This window comes from Aptenodytes patagonicus, chromosome Z (genome assembly GCF_965638725.1).
Source record: "Aptenodytes patagonicus chromosome Z, bAptPat1.pri.cur, whole genome shotgun sequence".
NCBI classification, from domain to species: Eukaryota; Metazoa; Chordata; class Aves; order Sphenisciformes; family Spheniscidae; genus Aptenodytes; species Aptenodytes patagonicus.
In genome coordinates, this window is record NC_134982.1 from 89,404,719 (window position 1) to 89,427,248 (window position 22,530).

The following is a 22,530-nucleotide window of genomic DNA, read 5'->3' on the forward strand; positions in this document are numbered from 1 at the left end:
GGTATGTGATACCGGCACATGTAGAGCGTAAGAAATGTTCAATGGCAGGTGAAGTACAGCAGCTGGGAGCTGGGAAGCCTGAGGCTGAGGGTTGGCTGTGCAAACGGAGCCAAGTCCTCTCATGTCTGTATGTTATGGGGGAGTAATCAAGGCATAAAGTCAGTACTCTAGAAGCACCCTGGCCCACCTCCCCCCGATAGAAAACCGCTATAAACATGAATCCATGTATAAAATGAATTCTTCTCCTTCGTGTTTGTGGCCTTTTGTGCTCATTTTTTGCAAACAGCCTGTGATTGATTTGCACTGGCTGCAGATGTTCGTGGAAAACTGATTTCGCATATTTCTGGGCACAGATTTTGAAATGCACATAGCAGTGTGTTTGCAACATCACCATTGCACTGCCGTTCTGCTCATGGCTGCTGGCCACGAGCACCGTGCAGCTCTTTCATTGGCTAGGACAAAGCCTATGGCTTGAATGTCACGTAATCCTCAGGTTCCGGAGAAGGAAAGTCTTCACAGCATCTGCCTCCCGGACTGGCAGCAGCTCCTGTTCTCCTCTCTGTGCCTTTTGACATGTGTGTGTGGGTATGGGCCCTGCTGCTTCCCGTTGTGTCGGCTCTGCCGTGCAGTCCCACTGCCCATGGGGAAGGCTGTTCATGTTGCTTGCACAGCCGACATCCAGACTTCCCTTGGAGCAAAGCTGTGCTGACACAAGGAGCGGCTTTTGCCTGCCTGCCCGCCCTGGAGTTGTCCTGTACAGCTATGTCCGTGGTGGACCACCGTACTCCCGCCTTGCCCCTGTCACAGGCAAAACCCCACCTTTCGTTGTTGCTGCACCGACAATTCAGATTTTATCCAGAACTGGCACTCATCCCATGTCCTTCCTATGCACAGAGCTGCTACACCAAGTGGCATAATTTTCCATTAGGAGCATCCAGCTGGAGGAACTGGAGGTGCTGGCTGTACTCAGCAAACCCTTCTGTGTGGCTGTGAGGCTGTTTGTCCTCTGGTGGCTTCCTGCGATTCCAGCCAGAAGGATGGAGGAGCTCTCCCCAGCTCCCTGGGGAAGCCGTCTTGGGATGGCCGAGCCCGCGGCCTCGGTTGTGTGAACCATTGACTCAAACGCATTCGCCAGTTAAAGCATGGACAGGAGATGTTCCTGGAATTCAAGACCTGGGAAACAGCTGCCAGCCAAGGGGCTTCAGGCATGGTAGACTGGACGGGTGGAGGAGACAAGACTGGGGCTCACAGACCAATGTGCTTTTGGTGGCTGTGAGAGCGGGATTAATGCCTCTACGGGGGAAAACTGTGGGATGAAGGATATACAGCAGGATCGGCTCGACAGGAGAGGCAGTGCATTAATTTCTTCAGAATAAACAAGAGAATTATCTATGCTGGATTTCTGTCCACAACAGAAATGGATTCTCTTGTATTTTCAGCTTCACACATGGGTCCAATCGAATACTCATTGAAGCCAAGAGGAATATTTCTATTGACTTCAATAGACTTTAGATCAGGGCCATAATGAGGCATAACATGATGTGACCAGATTCAACACTATGTAGGTCACCAACTTAGAAGAGAACTGCTTGCCACTAATAGCAGATAATTCCCAGGCCCTTGCTGATGCTTTCCCATTGCTTTTAGCTAGACCTAAATGAATATTTGTTCTCGGATTCATTTCTGGATAAAATGTAGATATTCTGGGCTTAGGTAGAAACCAGTAACCTGGCAAATATATACTAATATATGTATTCATGACATGCAGTGCAGATAAGTTTGGATCTGGAGATAAGCACAGGCAGATGAAATTTGGATAACTAATGAACCCAAAAAATTACTAACAAGTTGAAAAAAATTGGAAAAATTGCACAAAGTTAAAACCCAATTGCCCTCTGTTTCAGAGAGAGTTGCGATGAAGGAGTTCTCTGAACTGACCAAGAGAGGGGCGTAAGTCCTTTTGAAAATCTTCAAGTTTTACTGTTATCTGGCCAAGTATTTGCCAGCTTGGAAAGACAAAAGTTTGTTTTTCACTGTGAGGAGCTGTGTTGGATGGTGTGTCCACAGGAATGCAGCTCCTGAGAGCACGGAGATGTACAGTCCTCCTCACAGCGTTGGGGTTTGATCTTAGGAGTAACAGGGGAAAGTCAGAAATATGTCAGATAAAAGAAAAGTCAGAAAAAGTCAGTTAAAGCCAGAAAATGTGACTCATTTTTCTGTTTGTGTGAATAATATGTTTTTTCCTGAGGGACAGTACCTTTTGGCAGACAGTGGCTGCTGAGGATCTTCTTAAAATACCCTAGACTTGCAATGAGAAATACAGAGCTAATATTTGCTTGTATCTTCCCAAAACTTTATGTTGTCCTGTAACAGTGAAAATTATGGCACTAACCCATGGCTATATTTGAACGTCCAGACTCAAATCTTTGCTTGATCTGCCACCTGCAGAAGTGATCTAGGCATGTAAATGTAAGCTTTTACCCATGACTTGTGTAACAGGGTGTGGTAAATGAAGAGCAAGTTAAAAAGGAAAACAAGACAACAACACATGGCTTGACAAATGGACACAAATGCTAAAATTGGAAAAAAAAAAAGCAAGAAAAAAGACAAAGGAGAAGGAAAAGTGGAGTTCAGCATTGATCTGCCAGCTCTGCAGACAGCTCCTCGTGTGCAGGCAGGAGGCAGGCAGGCAGCTGGGCGGGAAGGCGTGCCTGTGCTGGGCTTGGCACCCTGTGCAGCGGCAGAACACACCCTTGGCTCTGCTGGGGTGGCAGGGGGTGGACACGGCGACTGGGGGTCGCAGGGTGCGGGATGACTTTGCGGGTGGCTGCGTTACCCCCGTGCTGTCCTGCGTTCCTCCCTGCTGGCAGCCAGTCCCTCATCCCACGCCGGTGGAGGTTGGCCAGGGTCAGCTGGATGGGCTGCCCCCACTGCCGGTGCCGGTGCCGGTGCTGGCCGGGGGCAGCTGGTGGGTGCTGCCTGCTCACCCCCATTTTCCTGGCACTGTAAGCCCCTCTGCCTGCAGAAATGGGCAGGTGAGGGCAAGCGTTGGCAGTGTGGAGAGGAGCAGGGAGCAAGGGCGGTTCTGTGGTTTTTACATCTGCGCCTCTTCCAGCTGAAACCTCCTCTTACCCAGTCTGTGGCTTTATTGGTGGGAGGGGAAAAAAAACAGCTCTAAAATCCAGCCTAAGAGAGCACATCAGGAGAGGAAAAACCTTCCCATATTTACTCTCAGTAGACTATTAAACAATACCAGGCTATTAATTTGGCTTTTGAGTCTTCACTAAAGCCCATAAAAGCGCACAGTTGTCAAATGGAGTTCATTTTAATTTCCTTTCAATCACAGTAAATTATTCAGGTGATAAATCAGCTGGGGCAGCCTCCTGGCTGTAATAGAAACCCTAATTCCTGGCTAATTATCCAGCCCATTGCTGCCAGCAGATCAATACCCCTACCGAATGGAAAGGGCACGGGGTCTGGGCAGGCAGGGTGGCGGAGGGACAGCAGCTGGGAGCACAGGCGTCCATGACCCCTGCCCCACGCGGGGGCTGCAGGGGGGTTAAGCTGTGCAGAGCTCCTTCCTTCCCCCACTACCCGTAAGGGAACGCATCCCTTCCCGGGCAGCAACGCGGGCCAGGGCAGCCGCGACTCGGCCACTTGCCGCCTGCCCATCTGCCTTCGCCGTGCTCGGGTGGGAGCGGGGTGTGGTGCCCCCACGTGCGGATGGAGGAGATGGAGCCTGCTGGGGGCTGGAGGGGATTTTGGTGCTCTCCCCCTCTGGGATGACCCTGCTGTACTTTTGCCACTCGGTGGGATACAGCACTGGCCCTTTGCCGCAGTTGTTCTGTTGATTCCCTGAGTGTGGGACTTTGCTGCTGATCTGCAAGATAAGCCATGACAGGGTGCTTGGGTGGTGTAGGAACGGGGTGCTTGCATCCCAGGGAGCACGTGTGTGCTGCGGAGATGTACTCGCTCCTGGTGCTGCCCGTCCCTGCCGGCTGGTGATTAACACAGGCAGAGATGGGGAGAGTGTCCTTTGAGGGAGTCAGAGGCTACTCAGAAGGAGAAAATATTTTTTCTTGCTAAGTAGTACCTTTAAATAATGGCAAAATTTAAGGAGGTTAGGAAAAGACTGGAGAGGACCAATGCTGAGCTGTAACACAGGGCATTTCACTGGGAAGGAATAGCAGCTCTTCGGAGGCCACAGTTGCACTTACCCCATTTTCCCTGCATGAGGTGGCTGTACAAGAGCTGCTCTGTGCACAAAGCCCTTCAAACCCCAAGACAATGCTGCTAACTGCAGCCTCCGGTTCACGGGGAGCCATCACCTCCTGGCGAAATAACAGGGTTATTCTGCAGAGGTGTCAGGTAGAGCTCCTCCATCCGCCAAGATCCCCCAGATGCTCTGGGGAGCTCAGAGCTCTGAACTGCCCATGGCTTCTGGAGGCTGAGCCTTCAGCACATGAGACTTTGTGTGGGATCCCTATTCCTGTTCACCATCACCGTGATTATTGCTTATTTGCATTACAGTGGTACTGGGAGGACCAAACAGGCAGCACGGGGCTAAGAGCTTTGTGCACTGGCTGTCTAGGGGAGAGTGATGTCCCCGAAGTTCTTGCTGTCTGGATGAAGAAGACAAGTAAAGGCTGGTGAGAGGAAAGGGGTTTCACCTGCAGTGCAGATCAAGAGAGAGCAGCTGTAGGCAGTGCCTTCTCTATGGTGCCGCAGAGAGGCTGAAGCCTCCTTGGGACAGAGTCTCATGTCTGAGCCCTCCATCCTTCCATCGTGCTGCTTGGGAAGGGGATGCATGACCTTCTCTTTAGGCTTTGCTCTCTTTTAGGGTCAAGAAGGAGATGAGAAACCTGCCATGGTGTTTCTTGCTGCTGAAAAGCAACTTCTATGAGTAGAAAGACTTTTCTTTTAGAATAGCAGCAGAAAGCACAGCTCCTTGGGCCAACACCTCCCATTTGCATCCTTGCTTCTCTGCCCTCCCTTACAAGCGTTTTTTTGTGCATGAGCTTCTGAAGACTGCACAAAATTCCCTGCGTGTGCTGCCTTGTTGTGACATGTCATGTTGGGTGGTGACAGTCAGACTGTGTTGTATGACACCTGGTATTTTGTGTGACAGTGGGGCTGTGGTGGTGGGGAGTTTTCTGTGGAAGCACCATGATAGGAGCCGTGTATCCTGCTAATGTCTCTCTGCATCAGCATCATCTTTGCAAAGAGCACCCTGCAGCTTGCATGGACACCTGGGGGTGTCTATGCGAGCAAGGGCTGGAATTAAAACATCTGGTCTTTGAGTAAGAAAAAGAGACGGGAAGAAACGCAGGTGGGATAACCCAAGGGATGCCTGCTGTCTCGTCCAGGCAGACCCAGGGATACCCCGTGCCCCCAGCTGAGCTTGATCCCCCTTCCTGTGGGTCCCTCCCCATGGGGAGCAGGTGGTGACCAGTTTTCCCAGTTTGTCTGGAAGCAATGGGCAGCCTGGGGTCAGGATTTCTCCTGCAAAATTTTCCAAGAGACGATAGGGAGTGTTTCCAGGGGTCCGCGGTGCCCAGCGTGCAATGCCTTGGCAGCGCTGCCCGGTCAAAGAGAAGCTGCTGCTGGAGGATGGAGCCGGGGTTTCACTGCACTGACCCTGCTGTGCTGGCAAAGTACAGCAGTAGAGTTACTTGTCATCGTGTAAGAAAAACCCACAGGCTGTTTCTTGTCCTTCTGAGTCTCTCTGTCTCAACCAGGCTGCAGTGAGTCAGAGTCTGAAGAAACAGACCAAAAAGCAAGTAAAAAGAGACACTGGACCATGCCTACTTCTCCCCTCTCCTCCCAGCAACCTGTGGCCAAATCAGTGCAATGAAACCAAGCGGGGGAGAGCAGCAGTGCCTGGGTCTCAGGGATTTCAGGATGTATTTGAAAGACTAGAGCTCTCCCAGTGCCTGTTACTTCGTTGGAGAGGCCCCAGTAATGGCCTGGGTTTCTGCTGATGCTGCTGCCCTCCGAGTCTGCCGCATTGGGCTTGCTGGGAATTGTCTCCTTGCTCGCATGGCTTTGCCTGGGGACCACATCTGGCTCCGGTGGGGCAGAGCGTGGGTCCGTTTCCTACCTGGAGGAGTCCTTGTCACCTCCTTCCCTTGCCCCAGCAGGGAGGGGGAATCCCAAAATACCAAGGTGGACAACGCCTTCAGGAATTGCAGTGCATTCCTGGTTTTTAGTAGCCCCTTTTTTCCTCCTGACTGCTCTCAGATATGACCATATGTGAAAATACAAATTCCCGAGTTAAAGGAAAGGCCAGCATTGCTGTGTCTTGAGTTCTGACATCTCCTTTGTCCTTGTCTCTTTTCTCTTTGCTCTATATGGATGCAGTGGGGGATGTTTTTTGTGCCGGGCAGGCTCCCAGGTTGTGCACAGGCTCATGCAGAGGGGGTGTCAGTGACGTGCGGTGCAGCTGGCAGCGCCAAGGGCACCATGGCCGGTGTGTCACCAGCTGCTGGCGCCGGCATCCCGGTGACGCTCCCAGCGCTCTGGTGCACGCACGCGGCTGAGCCTGTGGGAGCCGAGCTCCAGTGCCTGCAATGGCAGACCAGCTCCCCGGTGTTCAGGCGTGGCTGGGGGCTCTTCAGGGACTGAAATGCCCTCGAGGAGGAGTGTGGTGTGCTTTTTCCCCAAGGGTCTGGGGAAACTGTTTGGGAATTGCAACCTTAGCACCATTTCTGTTGGGTAACGCTGGCAGGGGATGCTTTGCCAGTCACCAAGTTTCATCTCAGCACTTTACACCAGCTTTACACCCAGAGGTTAGTGATGACAACGGAACACAAAGTCCTGCAAAGGCAATGGGTGATCTCCTCCAGGAGACTCGCCATGGCTTCCGTAAGTGTGGTACAGAGAGGGGAAATTTAAGAAAAGCTTTCCCCTCTTGTTATCTTGCCAAAAGCGTCCACATTTCCTTGCAATTTGGGAGCTGGCTTTGAGTAATTGTATCTCTTTGTTCATCATGTGTTTTGCAATATATAGCTAATTTTTTTTCAGTTTAGAGAGATAACTCAGGTCTGTCACATCAGCAAGTTTTAAACAAAAACCCACAGCTTTGTCTTCAGTGGAGTCTTCCTTTCAAGGTTTCACGTCACCAGCAGACAGCTAATGGAAAATCCGTCATTACAGAAAAAGTCACAGACAGTAGCCAGTCAAACAGTGGACTCTGTCCGAGAGCTGAAGGAGAGCAGTGATATACTGGCCACCCGTCAGATTTTCAATATCACATCAAAGCATAATATATGAGTAAGATGAGTAGAATTATAATTGCTCATGTAGTCTTTGTCCCTTTGAAAAATAACAGGGGAGTCATCCATGCACTTTACAGTGTGTATGTATGTGATGCTCCACTTACATAGGAAAATAGATCTGGAATCATCCTGAAGCTGGTTTTCTTGTGGAAAAAGACAATGTCATGTAATGGCACTGGTCGGCCAAGATTATGTCATAGCAAAATTGACCGACCTCCTTATATCTGTGTTAGCCCTGCAGGAGAGGGAGAGACAAATCTGTGAGTAAACACACTTGCCCATTGATCTGTTTAATGCCTGGCCTGCTCACATTATATTTGAGGGGAAGGGCTTGCACCAGCATTTGAAGAATGGAACAAGACTTCTCTTCTTAGTCCCCGGTAAACGTCTGGATCCCGCAGGCTTTGAATAGTTTCAAATACAATTTCCACCCTTTGGTTTGGAAATCACTGCTGTTTTACACTCATTCTGTAGGCTTTCTCTAAATCTGTCCATCACTTTAATCAACAAAGATGGGTTTCTCAAAGTATGCTCCCTACACAGCTAGTGAATAGCTGGAGGTCTTGATGTGCTAAAGCACCTTAGAAGGAGCCAAACTCTTCACGGTGGTGCACGGTGAGAGTACAAGAGACGGGCATGAGCTGACACAGGAGAGGCTCTGCAGGGTCCAAGGGAGTGCTTCTTCCCCCCGACGACAGTCAGGCAGGGCAGAGGTTGCCCTCACAAGTTGTGCAGTCTCCATCCATGGTGGTTTTCAAGACCTAGCTGGATAAAGCCCTGAGCGAGCTGGCCCTACTTTGAGGGACCTCTGGAGCTTCCTTCCAACCTGAATTATCCTACAACCTTGATGTCCAGCTACCTGCTGTTCATTCCAAGTGTTACGATGTGACTTAGGGAAACTTTTGTACAGTTGCAATGGAAAATGTGAAAAGTGTGGTTGGGGTGGGAGAGCAGCTCCCGGTTCACACAGTGTGCAGGATGAGATGGAGAGCTGTCTGGGATGAAGCGCCCAGGAACCTAAGCAACTTGCTCAGTGCAGATACTGGGTTTTCAGAAGAATGCCATAGTTTTGGATTACCATTTGTTTAGGAAGAGATTGAATGAAACAACCTGCAGAAGTGGTTGTATGATGACAAAAAGCAATTGTGGAGCTAAGCCACTTCCAGAAAAAAGGGCTAGTTTCAAAATTCCTCTCTGCTCATATGAACAGTGGCTGCTTAAAAATGTGATGGCAGCAGAATTTGCTGAAATGAAAAAAATAATTAAATCTGAAAGGAAGGAAACTCATGCTAAGAGAACAGCTTAACATGTAGGGGGATGGTTTCAGCCCTGCTCCTCTCACCTTGAAAACATAATTGAATAAGGGAAACCTTGGAGACGCGGGGGTTTCCTCTGTTCATTCTCCGTGCTGCAGAAGTCCCCTCCAGGCTCAGAGCTGACCTGAGGTCTGAGTCAGTCCAGACAAGTCGCATTCAGAGACATACCTGGAGGGCTGGGAGAGAACGAGGTGCTGGAGGCAACAGGTGCCTTTCCGAAATGGGAGCTGCGGAGTGGAGCCAGGCAGAGAAACTGCACTTGTCAGATGCTGTGTTTGGCTAAAAGTGTTTGACCAGTTATTAGGACCTCTCTAAATAATTAAAACACATGATTAAGTAACAGATAAAATTAAGGTACACAAGAAATTGTCATCAGATTATGTGCCTGATGAGTGGTTTTCAAGCATTGCCAAGTTGTGAGGCCTCACACCAGTGGGAGTTTTTGCTGAAGTCACAGACCCCACGTCTGTATTTTTGTTCAGGCAAACGGTTGCTCTCTGGTTCTTGTGACTGTAGAGACAAGTTTGAAAATATGACCCCAGATACACTTCTGGCATAAGAACCGGGATGGCTGTCCAGGTGGGAGAGATGCTCGGGTCATACCAGCAGTGTGTTCCCTTCTGGCTGTCTGATGCTGTTTTCTCGTTGTGAAGTTTTACTGCGTGTGCAGCGCCTGGGCATCTCCAGCGCAGCTGATGTTTTAGCAGCAAAATGATGATTATTACAACAGCAGTGTGTCTGGCTGAACCTGTCTTTCCAACAGAGAATGTTTTGATAAAAACTGAAATGTTTCACTGAAACCTGTCGTCTTTGATGATTTTTCTGCGTAGAAGGTCCCTTGCTGGAGCCTTTCACAATAGCGAGGAGGTGCAGAGCCTCCAGCAGCGACAGGCTGTGGGTGTCACCGGACAGAGTCTCTTTACCTGGAACCAGCACCCTATAGGTATAGGTACCACACTCATTGGTCAGCCTGCCTCTGTTTTGCTTCGTTTTCTATACCTGTGTGCAGATAATTTCTGATGTTTCTCAGTGTTTTTTCTGAAGCTGAGGAGCCTGTTTCCCTGCCCTGCATTGCAGGCAGGGTGGACGGGGTGTTTCAATGTGGAAGCGGGTGTCTCTGAGGTGGGTGATGCTGTCCTGCCCTGGTCTCCAGCCTCCTGTCCCAAAGCCTCTACACTCTGGACCTGCTGCTGGTCGGGTTTGGTTGTCAGCGGGTCTCAGCTAATTAGCAAAGGGGAAAAACAGCTGAAGATTTACCCCATGAGGTGAGTGGGGTTCAGTGCCCATTAATCCTTAGTGAATGTCCCATCAAAGAAAGCACCACATCATTCCACGGATTTTCCCCTGCCAAGGGTTTCCATTCACATGGAGCATGCCTGCAGAATGTGCGAAGGGGAAGGAAGGTCTCCACACCTCTGCATCCCCCAAAGCGCTACCTGGCACGTCTTGTTTGCTGCACAAAACACTCTGGTTAAGGGATCCAAGCCTGGGGTAGTCCCGTTGCCCTCTGTCAGAGCACAGGTTGTTCCCCATGGAGTTTGGTACCTGCTGCCTCCCTAACCCCACACCCCCGAGGACTTGTAACTGGAAAGTGCTTTGTAAATCTTCCAAGAACAATGTTTATCCTTATATTTCTGGCTTTTCTAGAAACACATTGTAGTGAAAACTGTCTTGCCATTTTGTGGCCCTTCCCATTCCAGTCTTGGGTACAGGTGAAGAAATGAAAGAAAAACTTTGGAAAAATATGTTTGTGTATTTGGGTTTTTTGATGAGGTCAGTTCCACATTGGGGATTTGACGGGAAACTCAGTATTGTAGGGAAAGCTGCTACCCCCAAAATGGAAAACAGAAGACTCCTGATCCCCATAGGTTCACCTGGCTCCCAGGGACACCAACAGGAAGAGTGAAAGTCTTTTGGAAAACGAAGAATGTGTGTTTGTGTCCAGCTTTGAAAGTGGCCTGAAATTCGGGAGTTTATATGGATTTGTTCAGCTTTGACTTTGCAACACACCAAAAACCACAGCAAACTCTGTGGCTTTCTCTGTTGTCTTTCATCTGGGTAGAGATTTGGTGCACCCAGAGTTGGCAGCAGCTGCTGGGGCTTTGGCTACCTGGGAGGCTTGGTCCGTGGTAAATGCTGCCTGGGGTATTTTGCCATGGGGTACTGCTTTGAAACCGGTTTATTGGGCACAATGCATAATATGATATAGAGTATGATGAAAGGATTCTCAGACGGCGTTTGTGAAATACCTTGAGATAGTTCACCTGAAAGCGTTACAGAAATACAAATGTTGTTCTTCCAAATGTGCACAAGACTTCTCAAGTGTCAAGAGCTGTCAGTAGGATGGATTAAAAAGATACGGCAATATTAATGTAAACTTCATGCACATTCCCAGTGTGCCTTCATAGTTCTGCTTCGCATTTCTCTGTAGGAAAATGCTTGACTGTGCTACTGGTTGCGTTTTCTTCCCTGCTTACCCGTGCCAGGTGCTTCACTGGAAGCAGTGGAGCCACTGTGATGGAGGATCATCCATTTTCCCTCCTCCTATGGCTGAAATTGTTATGGTTGGGGGTGAAAGTGTCCAGTTCCTGTTCTGAGAACAGCGTGTTTTAGCAATGACTTGTGACAATGAGTGGCATAAAGTGATTAGGTACTGGGTTTGCAAAAAGCAAACTGCTCTTTTCACCAGGGTGGGATGTGTTATGCTTTATTTTAACTGGGTGTGTTACGCTTTATTTCAACTGGGTGCCCCTTTTTTTAGTGTTGCGCATGGGACGGTGGAGGCTGCTGGCAGGTCAGTTCGTGCTGGGGTGAGAGGAGCTGCAGGGAGGAGAGTGTGGGAAGGAGGGGGAGAGGAGAAACACCCTGCGTGAATCCATGGGAAAGGATGGAGAGGAGCAACTGAGGGACTGCCGCAGGGTGGGGAGGAGAAGAGGAGGGCTGGGAGAGGAGAAGTTGGAGGGGGCCGGGGGAGATGCTGTTTTGGGGAGGAGACGCCTCTGCGGCTGGCTGTGGTGCAGCAGTCAGGATGGCCGTGCAATGCCGGCACTGGGAGGAGGCTCCTGCAAAATTTGTTGTGCTATTTCTGCATGCCTCAGTAGACTGAACTGGGAGGTTGTGGCATGGAAATGACAGGGAAGAGCCCTTGCAGGGGCTGTGAAAGCACGCCTGGCGAGCCTGGAGCCTGGGCAGTGCTGACGAAGGTGGGTGGAAGCTGGGGTGAGTCGTCGTTTCATTTTGTGTCCTGGAGGAAACAGGGCAGTGTTCATACTGAGAGAGGAAGGAGCTGTTGAGGATAAATGTGTGATGATGAAACTTGCCAATCCTGGCAAAAGCAGAGGTCGGCTCTCACCACCACTGTGCTGCCGCTGTTCATCCAGGCACTTGCTACTGGCCTGATGAGGCTGAAAAGTGGAAAGCCACCTTAGCTCACCAGGCTGCATGTGTCCGTTTACTTCCCTTGGGCTGGCCTTATCAGGATTTTCTCTGGAGGCTTCTGCTTACAAACCAGAGGAAGAGAGTCTGCTGGCCTCCTCTGCCCCAGCCTGGGATTGCAATGGCTGGTGAAAAGCTTGGCTGGAAAACACCTGCAAGTGTCTGCAGGTCTTTGCTTTCTTCCCACCAGACCGTCCAGGAGAGGTTCAAGGGCTGCGGGTGCGAGGGATGGCCAGGCGGGGATTTGGCAGACTTACGGGTCCATCGTCCCCCCATACACATGCTCAGACACCATGCACACAATTCAGACCTTGCTTTTATTTAGTCTGCTAGCTCTGACTAAGAAATAATAATAATAATAATCATAAAAAAAGGGATGATTTCAGTGGCAAGCGTGGCCTGTTTTCTGTGCTGCTGTTTCGTGGGGTTTTGTTCACCATGGGCAGCCTCGCTGGAGTGTGCGTGTGCGTGTGTGTGCGCACGGGTGTGATTTACTGGTCTGTGCAATGCCACATGTCTTTAAAATTACAGTGCCCATTTCCTGCTGAAATAATTTCTACAAAGAGAGGCTCCTATTACAGCAAGAGGAGCATGGACGTCATGATTTATTATTATTTATGGTCCCAGGGCCTTGTTTATGCACGATGGGTTAGGTGCTCAGGATAGAAATGCCATTATGCAAATGACATTGAATGTCCTTACTGAGCCTAAATAATTTTTGTGTTGGACGATTAAACCTCATCTGTTATTGATATGGGCTGCAGTCGGGCTATTAAAGAGTCCCAACAGTACTTACTCCCAGTAATGGGAAAATTGAGAGGAAGAGGCTAAACAATTGCCTCAAGTGTGCTGTGATTGTCTGGTAGGAGTGGAACATAACGAACCCCCTGAATGGAAATCGTGTTTACTACTTAGGGATAAATAAAAAGGGAGAACATGCAATAAATTATGCTTTGTGATGTGAATCGGCGCACTAGAGAATTTGAGTACTTTCAATTTATTTATTTGAAATTTTTTTTGGGCGAGGGGGGGCGGAATGTAGATACCGGGAGCAGCCAGGAAGGATTCCCGCAGTGCGTGCCCCCGGCCAGGCGGCTGGGGAGAGCCGTCCTCCTTGGCAGCCGCGCCACCACCACCATGCCGTCCGCTTTGACACAGCTGTGCGGTCACATTTTGATCAGTGTTGATAGCTTATGAATTCCAAAATTGACAAAATTTACAGAAAAATGAGGATAATCCATCTTCCTTAGCAGCCTGTCAGGAGCTGGCTATACTTCATAATCTTCAATTACAGATGCTATTTTCAGACATTTACATACAGATATTAGAACAAAATGAAAATGAGAAACAAAGAGTGAATGGAAATGCAGCTATTTATATGTATAAAAGAAAAACAACAGGTAAATTCTAGGCATTTAGATTGGATTTGGGGATCCCTTTGGAAAATCTGAGAACGGCTGTGTCTGCTTATGGATTGCACCGTGGAAATGTAAAATGTAGCATGTCATTTCCTACATACAAATAATCTGAAGATTGGGTCAAAAACAGGTCAGTTATTGTGGCGTATGAGGGTAAATGTGTTCATGACAGGGTGCACTAGATAATTCCCGCTATCTTCAGAGGAATCTCTGGGGATGTGCACAATCCTAATTGGATCTGGGCTAAAATGAAGGACAGCTGTTAATTTTTTAAAAATATATATGTTTTGTGAAAGGGAGATTCAGAAATACTCAATGTAAACTGAGGGAAAAAGGTTGTACCACTAAAATCAAACTTCCATGCCCCGTGAGACAGCAAAGAGCCCAATGTTGCTGAAAACAAAGAGAAACTGGGGTTCGGCCCCAACGAGCTGTGTAAATAGCTTTTACTCCAAAGCAGAATTGGTTTTGGTGGCTGTGGTGGGCAGCGCAGGGAATGTCATGTGAATTATGAAATGGAGGGGTGGCTGGTGGGTGGCAGCGGCGAGGCTTTGACATATAGGTTTTCGGATGCCTTTCCCGTCTGGATCCGAGGCAGCTGAGGAGGAGGGCGTTAGGATGGATTTTCCATTCCCATAAAATTTCAGACGGAGCAGCACTGGTGCCCGTGCAGCTGCGAGTGGCACTGGGTTTCTGAAAGCCTGGGGAGATTAATTAGAGCTGCTTTGGATTAAGCTCTCCGAACCATATCTAATGTTACAAATTTCTTCCCTTTGTCAGGCTGAGGTGGGGGTGTCCGTGGACAGCCTGCCTGGTGTGTGCCACTTCTGCCTTTATTTATTGATTTTAAAGTATTGCGATGCGATGACTTGGAGATACTAAGTATGAGCTCTGGCTTGCTGCTGCCATGAGGGGTAAGCAGGGGGTTTGGTGGTCGTGACCTGGGGGACAACACTGCGCCTTTTGGAGACCTAAGATTAATGTCTCTCTGGCTTAAAAGCGGAGAAGCGTTGGTTTTGGCAGTGAAGGTGCTCAGTGCACTGTTTCTGTGCACTTTCTGGAAGGGAAGGCAGTGCACGCAGTCCGTGCAGGAGCAGACCAAGTCCCAAAGCCCCAAGTTGGCACGTTGCTCTGATGGTCCAAGCCCCTGTCGTACTGCTGCTGCTGCTGCATCCTGAGCAGCGCCGTGGGTCCGGGGGCGGCCATGCCAGCAGCAGGAGGGCGCGAGAGGCGTCATTTCATGCCCGTGTGGTGTTTTGCAGGTGTGATTTGAAAAACTGAGCAGATGCAAAAAGCAACATGTGCAAGTCCCACCGGGCGCCAGCTGGCTCCTTTCAATGGCCACTTGCCCCATGCAGCAGACGCCTCTTTTCTGTCATTTCTTGGTGCGGTCTCTCGAGAGGAGTGTGGGGTCTGCACCCCAGAAAAGGGATGGGGCAGGAGGGGGATGCATTTGTCTCACACCGCCCGGGTCGCAGCGCTGCCACAGGGCTCATCCCAGCCCATGGGGCCTCCCTGAGTTTCCCACGCCAGCACCCCAGAACCAGGCTGTTTTAGGGAGCAGTCTTGTTCCCCACTGTACGTCCATCTTTGCCTGCCACTTTGGGTTACAATTCCAGGTAAATCTCAAAGAGAAAATTGCTGTACATGTAGGGTGGGTGGACCTTTAGGTGGGTTACGTTCAGGAATCTTTGCTAGGAAAAGCACGGGGTGAAGCTGGTGATGGGCTGTCTTGTCAATTCAGTGTAGTGCAGCAGGAGACGGCAGAGCCTGTCTCCTGCCACACTACGTAAATGGTTTGAAAACGGTACCGAAACACTCCTGCACCCTTTTTCCTTCCATCTGCCCATCACCTCCCCTGCCCCGGGGGTTAATATTCAGAAATAAAGCTTTTGCAGTGGAGGTGAATGTGAAACTTCTGCCAGCATAGAAACCTTCCTGTTTCCACTTTGCAGCGAAGGCTGTCAGGGGAAGGACCATGCAGACCCCGCTGCCTGTGAGAGGGGGTGTGCTGCTGCCCATGGGCACGCAGAGACCACCCCTCTCCTCCCCACCCCAGCTGCTCCCCTGCTGGGCGCTGTGCCTGCTGGGGGGGCCCAGCCCCAGCCCCCTGCCAGGCACCCAGGTCCCGTCCACCCGAGCCGAGTGGGATGGGGCAGGGAGAGCACACGAGACCCCGTCTTGCCCCTCCTTTTGGTTTGTCCTTCTCGGTCTCTCCTTTTATATTCCTCATTTCATGTGTCTGTGTTTTCTCTCCTCCATGCTATGGCAGTGGTGCTCCATGCTGATGAGACAGTGCGTGGTACAACCGCAGGCAGTCATTTTTCAGGTAATTTCTAGGGTACTGAACACCCGACTCTTGCTTTTTCACCTACCGAGCAGCAGGTCGGGCTTCTCGCTGCGCGGAGAGGGACCCCTGGCTGTGCCTGGCCATCCCAGGCTGCTCCTTGCTGGCAGTGGTGCCAGCTTGCCGGTGGAGGAGCCAAATCTGAGACCTCTTCTGCTGCCCTCCCCCGAGCGGCTGGAGAGGCTCCTGGGGAGGGTCAGCAGGAGGGTCTCAATGGGGCTGCGAGGTGATGGCCTGCTCCACGAGTGCTGCCTCCCCATGGGGTTTCCTCTCATCTCTGGACAGGGTGTCTGGAAGGACAAGCTCTGCCTGGGGGGAGTGGGAAGAGGGGACGCCACTGTGCCCCTCGTGAGTGGGTGAACACCCGGCACTGTGAACCCACAGCACCAGCAAGGCTTGCTGCTTCTTCAGGGGGTGCTGTGATCCTCCGGCCACTGCACGGGGGTGAGGAGGGCTGTAGACAGCACCTGCTGGTCGGTTCGGGGGTGGAGGTTCTTCTGCTCTGCACCCCCAGCTCCTTGCTCCTTGGGGGCCAGAATATGCCTTCTGCTGACCCTTGCCTCCCTGCAGCACCTCACCGTTGGCAGCGGTACATTTTCTTCTCTGCTCGCAGCCAAGCGCCGGCCATAGCCTGGCGCAGTCCCATCTCTTGGCTGTGCAGTATTTCACTGCCGCTGCACCAGCCTGGTGCCGGCCCTGGCCGTTTCCCCGCTGCTTTGCAGTGGGAGCTGTGACCGCAGAGGTGGGTGTGACATGGGGGCTCACTCCTCCACCAGGACTGTGTGAGGAGGTGGAGTGTTGGCAGCTGCCGAGGCTGCCCCTCAGCCCGGGCTTGCTCCGCCTGGGTGCTGGGAGCAGTGATGGTGGTCGGTGCATGGTTGGCGCTGCTGCTGGTGGCCAATTGCTGGTGGCTTTGAGGAGGGATGTGGGCACAGTTTTGCCATGGGAACAGGGAAGCGGCTGGAAAATCCCTGAAAATCCCACTATTCTTACCTCTGGGAAAAGTTGCTGGGCCATCACAAAAGAGGTGCAGCTCCTGTCTGCAGCAAGCTACTAGGACCAAAGGCGGAGAGGGACCCCAAATCTCCATTTCTGATGCCCCTGTCTCCTAGAGCCCTGCAGCAGTTCTGCCTGGCCGTGGGCTCTCCCTCCACACTGTGCTGGGCAGCCGTAATGCTTCCAGTCCCTCTGGTCCGCAGAAGTGGTTCTGTGGTTTGGGGCCATGCCGCTGCAGGCTGGTGAGATGGGGCAGCGCTGCCTGTGGGAGGGCCATGCCACTGCACATCACTCTATCTCCCTGCAGCGGGGTGACATGAATGAGCACGGGGTACCACCGTCCTGGCCCCTGGTGGGGTGTGCTACACCCTGATAGCTGCTTGCTTCTGACACTGAAACTGGTCAATCCCTCCGAGCTTGAAGGGCCAAACTTGTGGTTCGTTGACGTGGTGCTTCCAGATTGTTACAGTGAAGAGATGGGACCTGGTCCTGCTTCCTCCTAGGTCAGTTCCTTGGACCCCAGAAGGGGAGCAAGCTGTGGTGTTTCAACATCTGCAGCCTGCTCTGGACTCCCATGTCTGGGGTTTGCAGGCAGGGGCTCAGACTGGTCCCGGTTGGGTTTGTGCGAGGAGCAGCAGCCCCAAAAGCCGCTTTTGGCAGTGGGGTTTGGATGTGCACCCTCTACCCCAGCCCGGCGTGTGACCCAGCCTGTGGCACAGCTGGATGCTTCCTCCCAGACTACAAGTGGCCAGCTCCCCCTTTGTAAGCTGGAAGCCATGTTCACACCCTGCCCGTAGGGACTGGTGGATTGGTGTGCCCCGGGAAGATACAAAGAGATTTTCTAGTCTGGATACGGTGCAATTATGGCTTTCTTAGAGCAACAGGGGTGAAATAAGGCATTCTTCCCCAGGCAGTGGTGTGTGCTCTTCTCCAGACATCAGAAATACCAAACAGCAGTGCACAAGGACAGCTTTTTCCTCTGCTGCACTGCCAGCCCGTCCCATGCCACTCGTGCATCACCAGCTGCCCGGGACGTCTCTGCAGGGCTACAGCCGTGCTGTTGTTCCTCCAGTGTCTTGTCAGATCAGGGCTTTGGGGAGTGAAAAAACCCAGCGGTGCTGCCGCATATGCACGTACCCAGTGCAGGAGGAAGGTGGGGTTGCAGACATAGGACAGTGTGGAGTGGTGTGGGGAGGCTGAAAAATGCACCTTGGTAGGACGTGGAATGAGAAGAAGGAGCTTTGGCTGCACTTGTAGGAAGGAGAAAGGCTGGGACTATCACTGGCATCCTCTGCAGAGGAGGGATGCTCCAGGGGCTGTCCTCCCCAAGGTGCAGAAGTGAGGCTGAAGCAGAGGTGCGCGTTTTTGAGGCAGTGGTGGTAGAAGAAAGGGGCTGGTTGTGTGAAGGCAAGGGAAATGTGAGGGCACAGAGGGTGCCGGAGGAGGAATAAGCTGAAAGGGCTAAGTTTAATGCAAAGGTTAGGGAGGAGCATAGGAGACAGGTCATTGCTGAGAAGCCTTTGGTCCAGAGGACTCTAGTGCTGATTCGTGAAGGGCCGGGTGAAGGGACAGAGTCGCTAGCAGCTGGTCACTGGAAGAATGTATTTGACCCACTCATCTGCAAGAGGTTTGTATGGGGGATCCTTCAAGGTGACAGGGTGTACTCGTGTCTCACGCAGGTTGCATCCTCAGAAGAAACGTGTATTAACACAAACCTGCTAATATGGGGTTATCCATGTAAATTAACTTCTGTTTGAGTGAGAACTGAGCAACAGAGACACAAACAGATATATCTGACCCGAAGTGCTGAGCTCGTGGAAAATACCAGTTTGTGTGCTGGGTTCCAAGAAACTTGCAAGAGGGAGAAAGACGTGCTCACTCAGGTCAGCTCTTGTTTCCTTAAAAAAAAAAAAGTTAACTTTTTGATTTGGTCACTCAAAAAAATCTTGGGGTCCTGGGTTGCCCTACATTGCTTCAGCTCTGCACAGCTTCTGCATTGACTTAGTCTGCAGAAATACAGCGGGGATCAGCCTCAGAGTCATTGTTGTTCAGTTTATCTGTTCCTATTGCTGTTCTTCACTTGAAGTCGTCATCCTCCAGTTGTTATGGGCATGGTTACGATCTCACAAATAAGGGATTAAAACTTAAAGTGCAGATAGCAACAGGGAAGGGAGAACTTTGAAAGGAAACTTCCCAGTTTTGTGTGAATGATCCTGACAATAAGAAATCATGGAAAAAGGCAAACGAAGATAAGCTTTCTGCCGTGTACATGGAAGTCCATCTGGATGTATGGATTGGCCTCACCTGCTGTAGACTGCCATAGCTACATGGACTTTTACAGGGCTACAGGACAGAAACAAGCTGATTTCTGAGGACTTGTGCTCATTTACAGTAGCTTCAGCTAATGAGATAAAAAAATTCCCGTGAGATGAGAGAGCATCCTTACAACAGTCAGGTGATTTATTTTTAAATAATTTGGATTTAGAAACAGTTGGCTACAAATCCATCCATTAAGCAAACACTTTTATTTACGTGCACTTTATTTCTTGTGAGATGATGAGGAAATGCAGCATTACCAAGACACCCCATTCCCACCTGCTCGTTAGTGTGTGTCTCTTCAAGTGCCACCACTGAAATAAGGAGAGTTCAGATTAACTGGCACGAACATTTTTTGCTAACAAGCAAGTAACTTGCACTCAGCAGTTACAGCCCCCAGTTACTCTACAAAATTTCCTCTTTAAGGAAATCCTTGTTACATATTGATGAGTTTGGCTTTGGTTTTATAAAGAAAGCCCATTTTGGTGTTCTCCGAGAACACTGGTGGTAAGCACAGACCCACTTATTGAGCATTTTGAATGCTTAACAGCCCCATGTAAATGGGTATTGCCTTTAAAACTGACTGAACAAAGGATTTTTGAGTTCTGTATTGCATCTACTTTTTGTCATACAGGCAAAAGCTCTTGAATAGTACATTTATTATCGCTAAAATGCCTTCTGTTTCTTTTTCCAGGCAACTGAATACTCAGCCATGGCATCGTTAGCTGGTGGATTAGATGACATGAAGGCCAATATAACCAGCCCTACTTCTGCAGATTTGGGAGCGAGCGTTCCCGGGCCTCAGTCATATCCTATTGTCACAGGTAAGCAATTTTCCAACGCCGATAAGTGGTGTGAAGTGTGTGTATGTGTGTGCGCGTGCACATTGCAGGGTGATGCCCTTTATGGATGAGTTGTGTCAGATGTGGAGTCATTTACTCAAAAAGTCTCTTTTTAACTGCCATTTCATAGCAGCTTTGTTGAAAGTCAGGTGCATGGCTTGTATAAATCAGTAGTGTTTGCTTGGAGCCAAGAGATGAAGCATCCATCCCTCTTGTCCAGGACGGGATATGCCCCTCCACCCCAAGCGTGCATCCTAAATACTAAGATTTAACAGAAAAGCAGAATGTTTGCCTCTGCTTTTGTTGCTTGTTTTTCATAAAGGCGCCTGGCATGTTTGACTGGATGGGGTTTTTATGACAGTTCAAAGTAGCTTGAATTTTGGATGCTTTTGATTCGTACAAATGCTCGTGTTTTATACCATTTCTGGAATTGTAATTGTGCACTAAGGCTGAGCATTTAAATGAAAAGCAAAGCTTGTTTGTTCAAGGAATGCAGCATCACCTGCATTTGTTTAGCAGGCATAGGGTGAGAGCTAAGGAACAGCTAGAATTTGATAAATGCTTTGGTCACCTAGTTATTTGGGACTGACCACATCACTTGGAAGGACATTGCCCAAATGGCAAGAAAATGATGAAACTGTGTCCCAAAGTAATTGTGGGAACCAGAAAAAAGGGATTTTAAGATTTAAGGCTCTATGTTTCCTATGTGTGTTACCTCTGTGTGTTACTTCTGTCCTTGTGTCTAACCTGTGTGGATTTCATCATTGGATTTTCTCTGTTTTGCCAAAGATTGGATTTACTTGTTTATTTTGTTGCTAAAAGGGAAGGTGGTACAGTTTTTAGTATAGTATTATCGTGTCTTGAAAGTGCTACAACCTCATCTAGCAGGAGAGCAGTTTTGAAAACAAACGTTGTTACAAAATTGTTTTAATCCAATGTAGCATCAGTCTTTGGCTCTTCTTGCCAAAAGTTTAGGAGTATTGAAATGAAATTAGAGAGTTACATGAACTGTAAGGAAATCCTCAAAGTGGGAGGGGAGAGATTTCTTGAAATAGCTGTCAGGTAATGGGTAGTTTGAGAGGTAGACTCATAGATAAGAAAGGTGTCTAGGGCTGGATGGATGGACAGAAAGAGGGATTTTTTCGGTATTTGTGGCTTATAGCAGGTAGGGAGAGAAAGCATATATATATATAGAGAGAGGTTTTTTTATATATATATAAAAGAAGGAACATGAACTGTCATGTTTGGGGTCATAAGCCATCTGTACAGCCTATGAAAGTTGAAAAGAAATGTCTCCTAAGGCAAATTATTCTGTAATTGTTTGCTATAGAGCTCCCTGCATCTTTCTTTGAAGCCTGAAGTGCTGCTCATTGCAAAAGACCCAGGCTGCATCGGCACATCATGGGTGTCCTGTTGCCCTTTGTTCATCTTCTGGGTGTTTGTCTCTTGCTCATCCGAGTCCATGCCCCTGTGACAACCCTGGTGCCCTGTTAGAGGCACTTGTGCTCTGCTGATGAGTGCAGCCCAGCAGCACCTCGGACCGGCGAGCGGGTGCTGTGAGCATCGCTGTCTGGGGCTCTCCCAGCCAGAAGCAGCCACAGCTTACAGCGCGGAATGGGAACTGATGGGAGCCATGTCTTGAGGGGGAAGCAAAATAGCAGGAAATTACTGAGCTGCATTATCAAGGAGTGAAAGTTAGGAAGGCAAGATGATAGAGAAGCTGAGTGCTTTCTTGCTTCTGTCTTCTTCTAAGGAACTGTCTGTCCAAGATCTGCACCTGGCCAAAATCAGGTTCAGCCAAAAGCTGTTTTTTTATTTGATGCATCAGCAAAGCTTGTTCTTTTACTCTGGTTTAAGCACTTCTCATGCTTCTTACGTTACTATTTCTTTAGAGTTTGGTGCGCTGACTGATCGCATTTGTTAGAGCAAAACTGACTACAGAAATCATAGAATCATAGAATTGATAGAAATGGTGCTGCAGAGCTTGATATGGATTTTGCGTGGATTCTCCCTGTGACAATCTACGGTTGAGCAAAAGTTCCAAATGTTAAATTTACTAGTTCTCATCAAAAACATGGAACAGGCTTTATATAAGAGAAGCAAACCTAGATAAAACCTGCCATTGGTCTTAAATTTGACAGGGTGAGAGATATAACAGAACACGTTTTACAAGGCAGTAGGTATTTATATCTTTAATTTGATATTGCTGTAGATTTTTCTAACACCTGCATTCATAAAACTTAGATTTACATGAGCATATCAAAACCCTGTTAAAATCTATGCCTTTTGATACATTTTTGGAGAAGGTTTTCTGACTGTTATCCTCCCTTTTCCTTTCGTAACACCTGTAGCAACTATTTTGTGCTGCTCATGCTCTGGGAGCGCCCAGGAGCCTCCAGCACGATCTGGGCCTTATAGCCCTGGGCATATACAATATGACCAAGTCATGCTCTCTGCCCTGAGGTTTCCTAATGAGCTGAGGGGACTTGCAGACCATCGGGGGCAGGAAGATTTAAGCAGCGAGCCGTACTTTGTAATGTGCAAGGCATGTAAGTTATGGCGCACTTGGTGGTACACTTCTCA

At 49.5% G+C, this 22,530-nt stretch overlaps 1 protein-coding gene across 7 annotated transcripts in view; it reads left to right on the plus strand.

Annotated features, from left to right (window-relative positions):
- The window catches only part of PAX5 (paired box 5), a 142,005-nt gene that overhangs the window by 57,351 nt on the left and 62,124 nt on the right, over positions 1-22,530 (plus strand). For 6 of the 7 annotated variants that reach the window (XM_076362178.1, XM_076362181.1, XM_076362180.1 and 3 more), the window contains one exon: positions 19,800-19,929. In XM_076362178.1, coding sequence (XP_076218293.1) covers positions 19,800-19,929 — 130 coding nt within the window. Of the gene's footprint in view, positions 1-15,718; positions 15,776-19,799; positions 19,930-22,530 lie in introns of all 7 variants that reach the window. The other variant, XM_076362177.1, reaches the window with a different exon arrangement.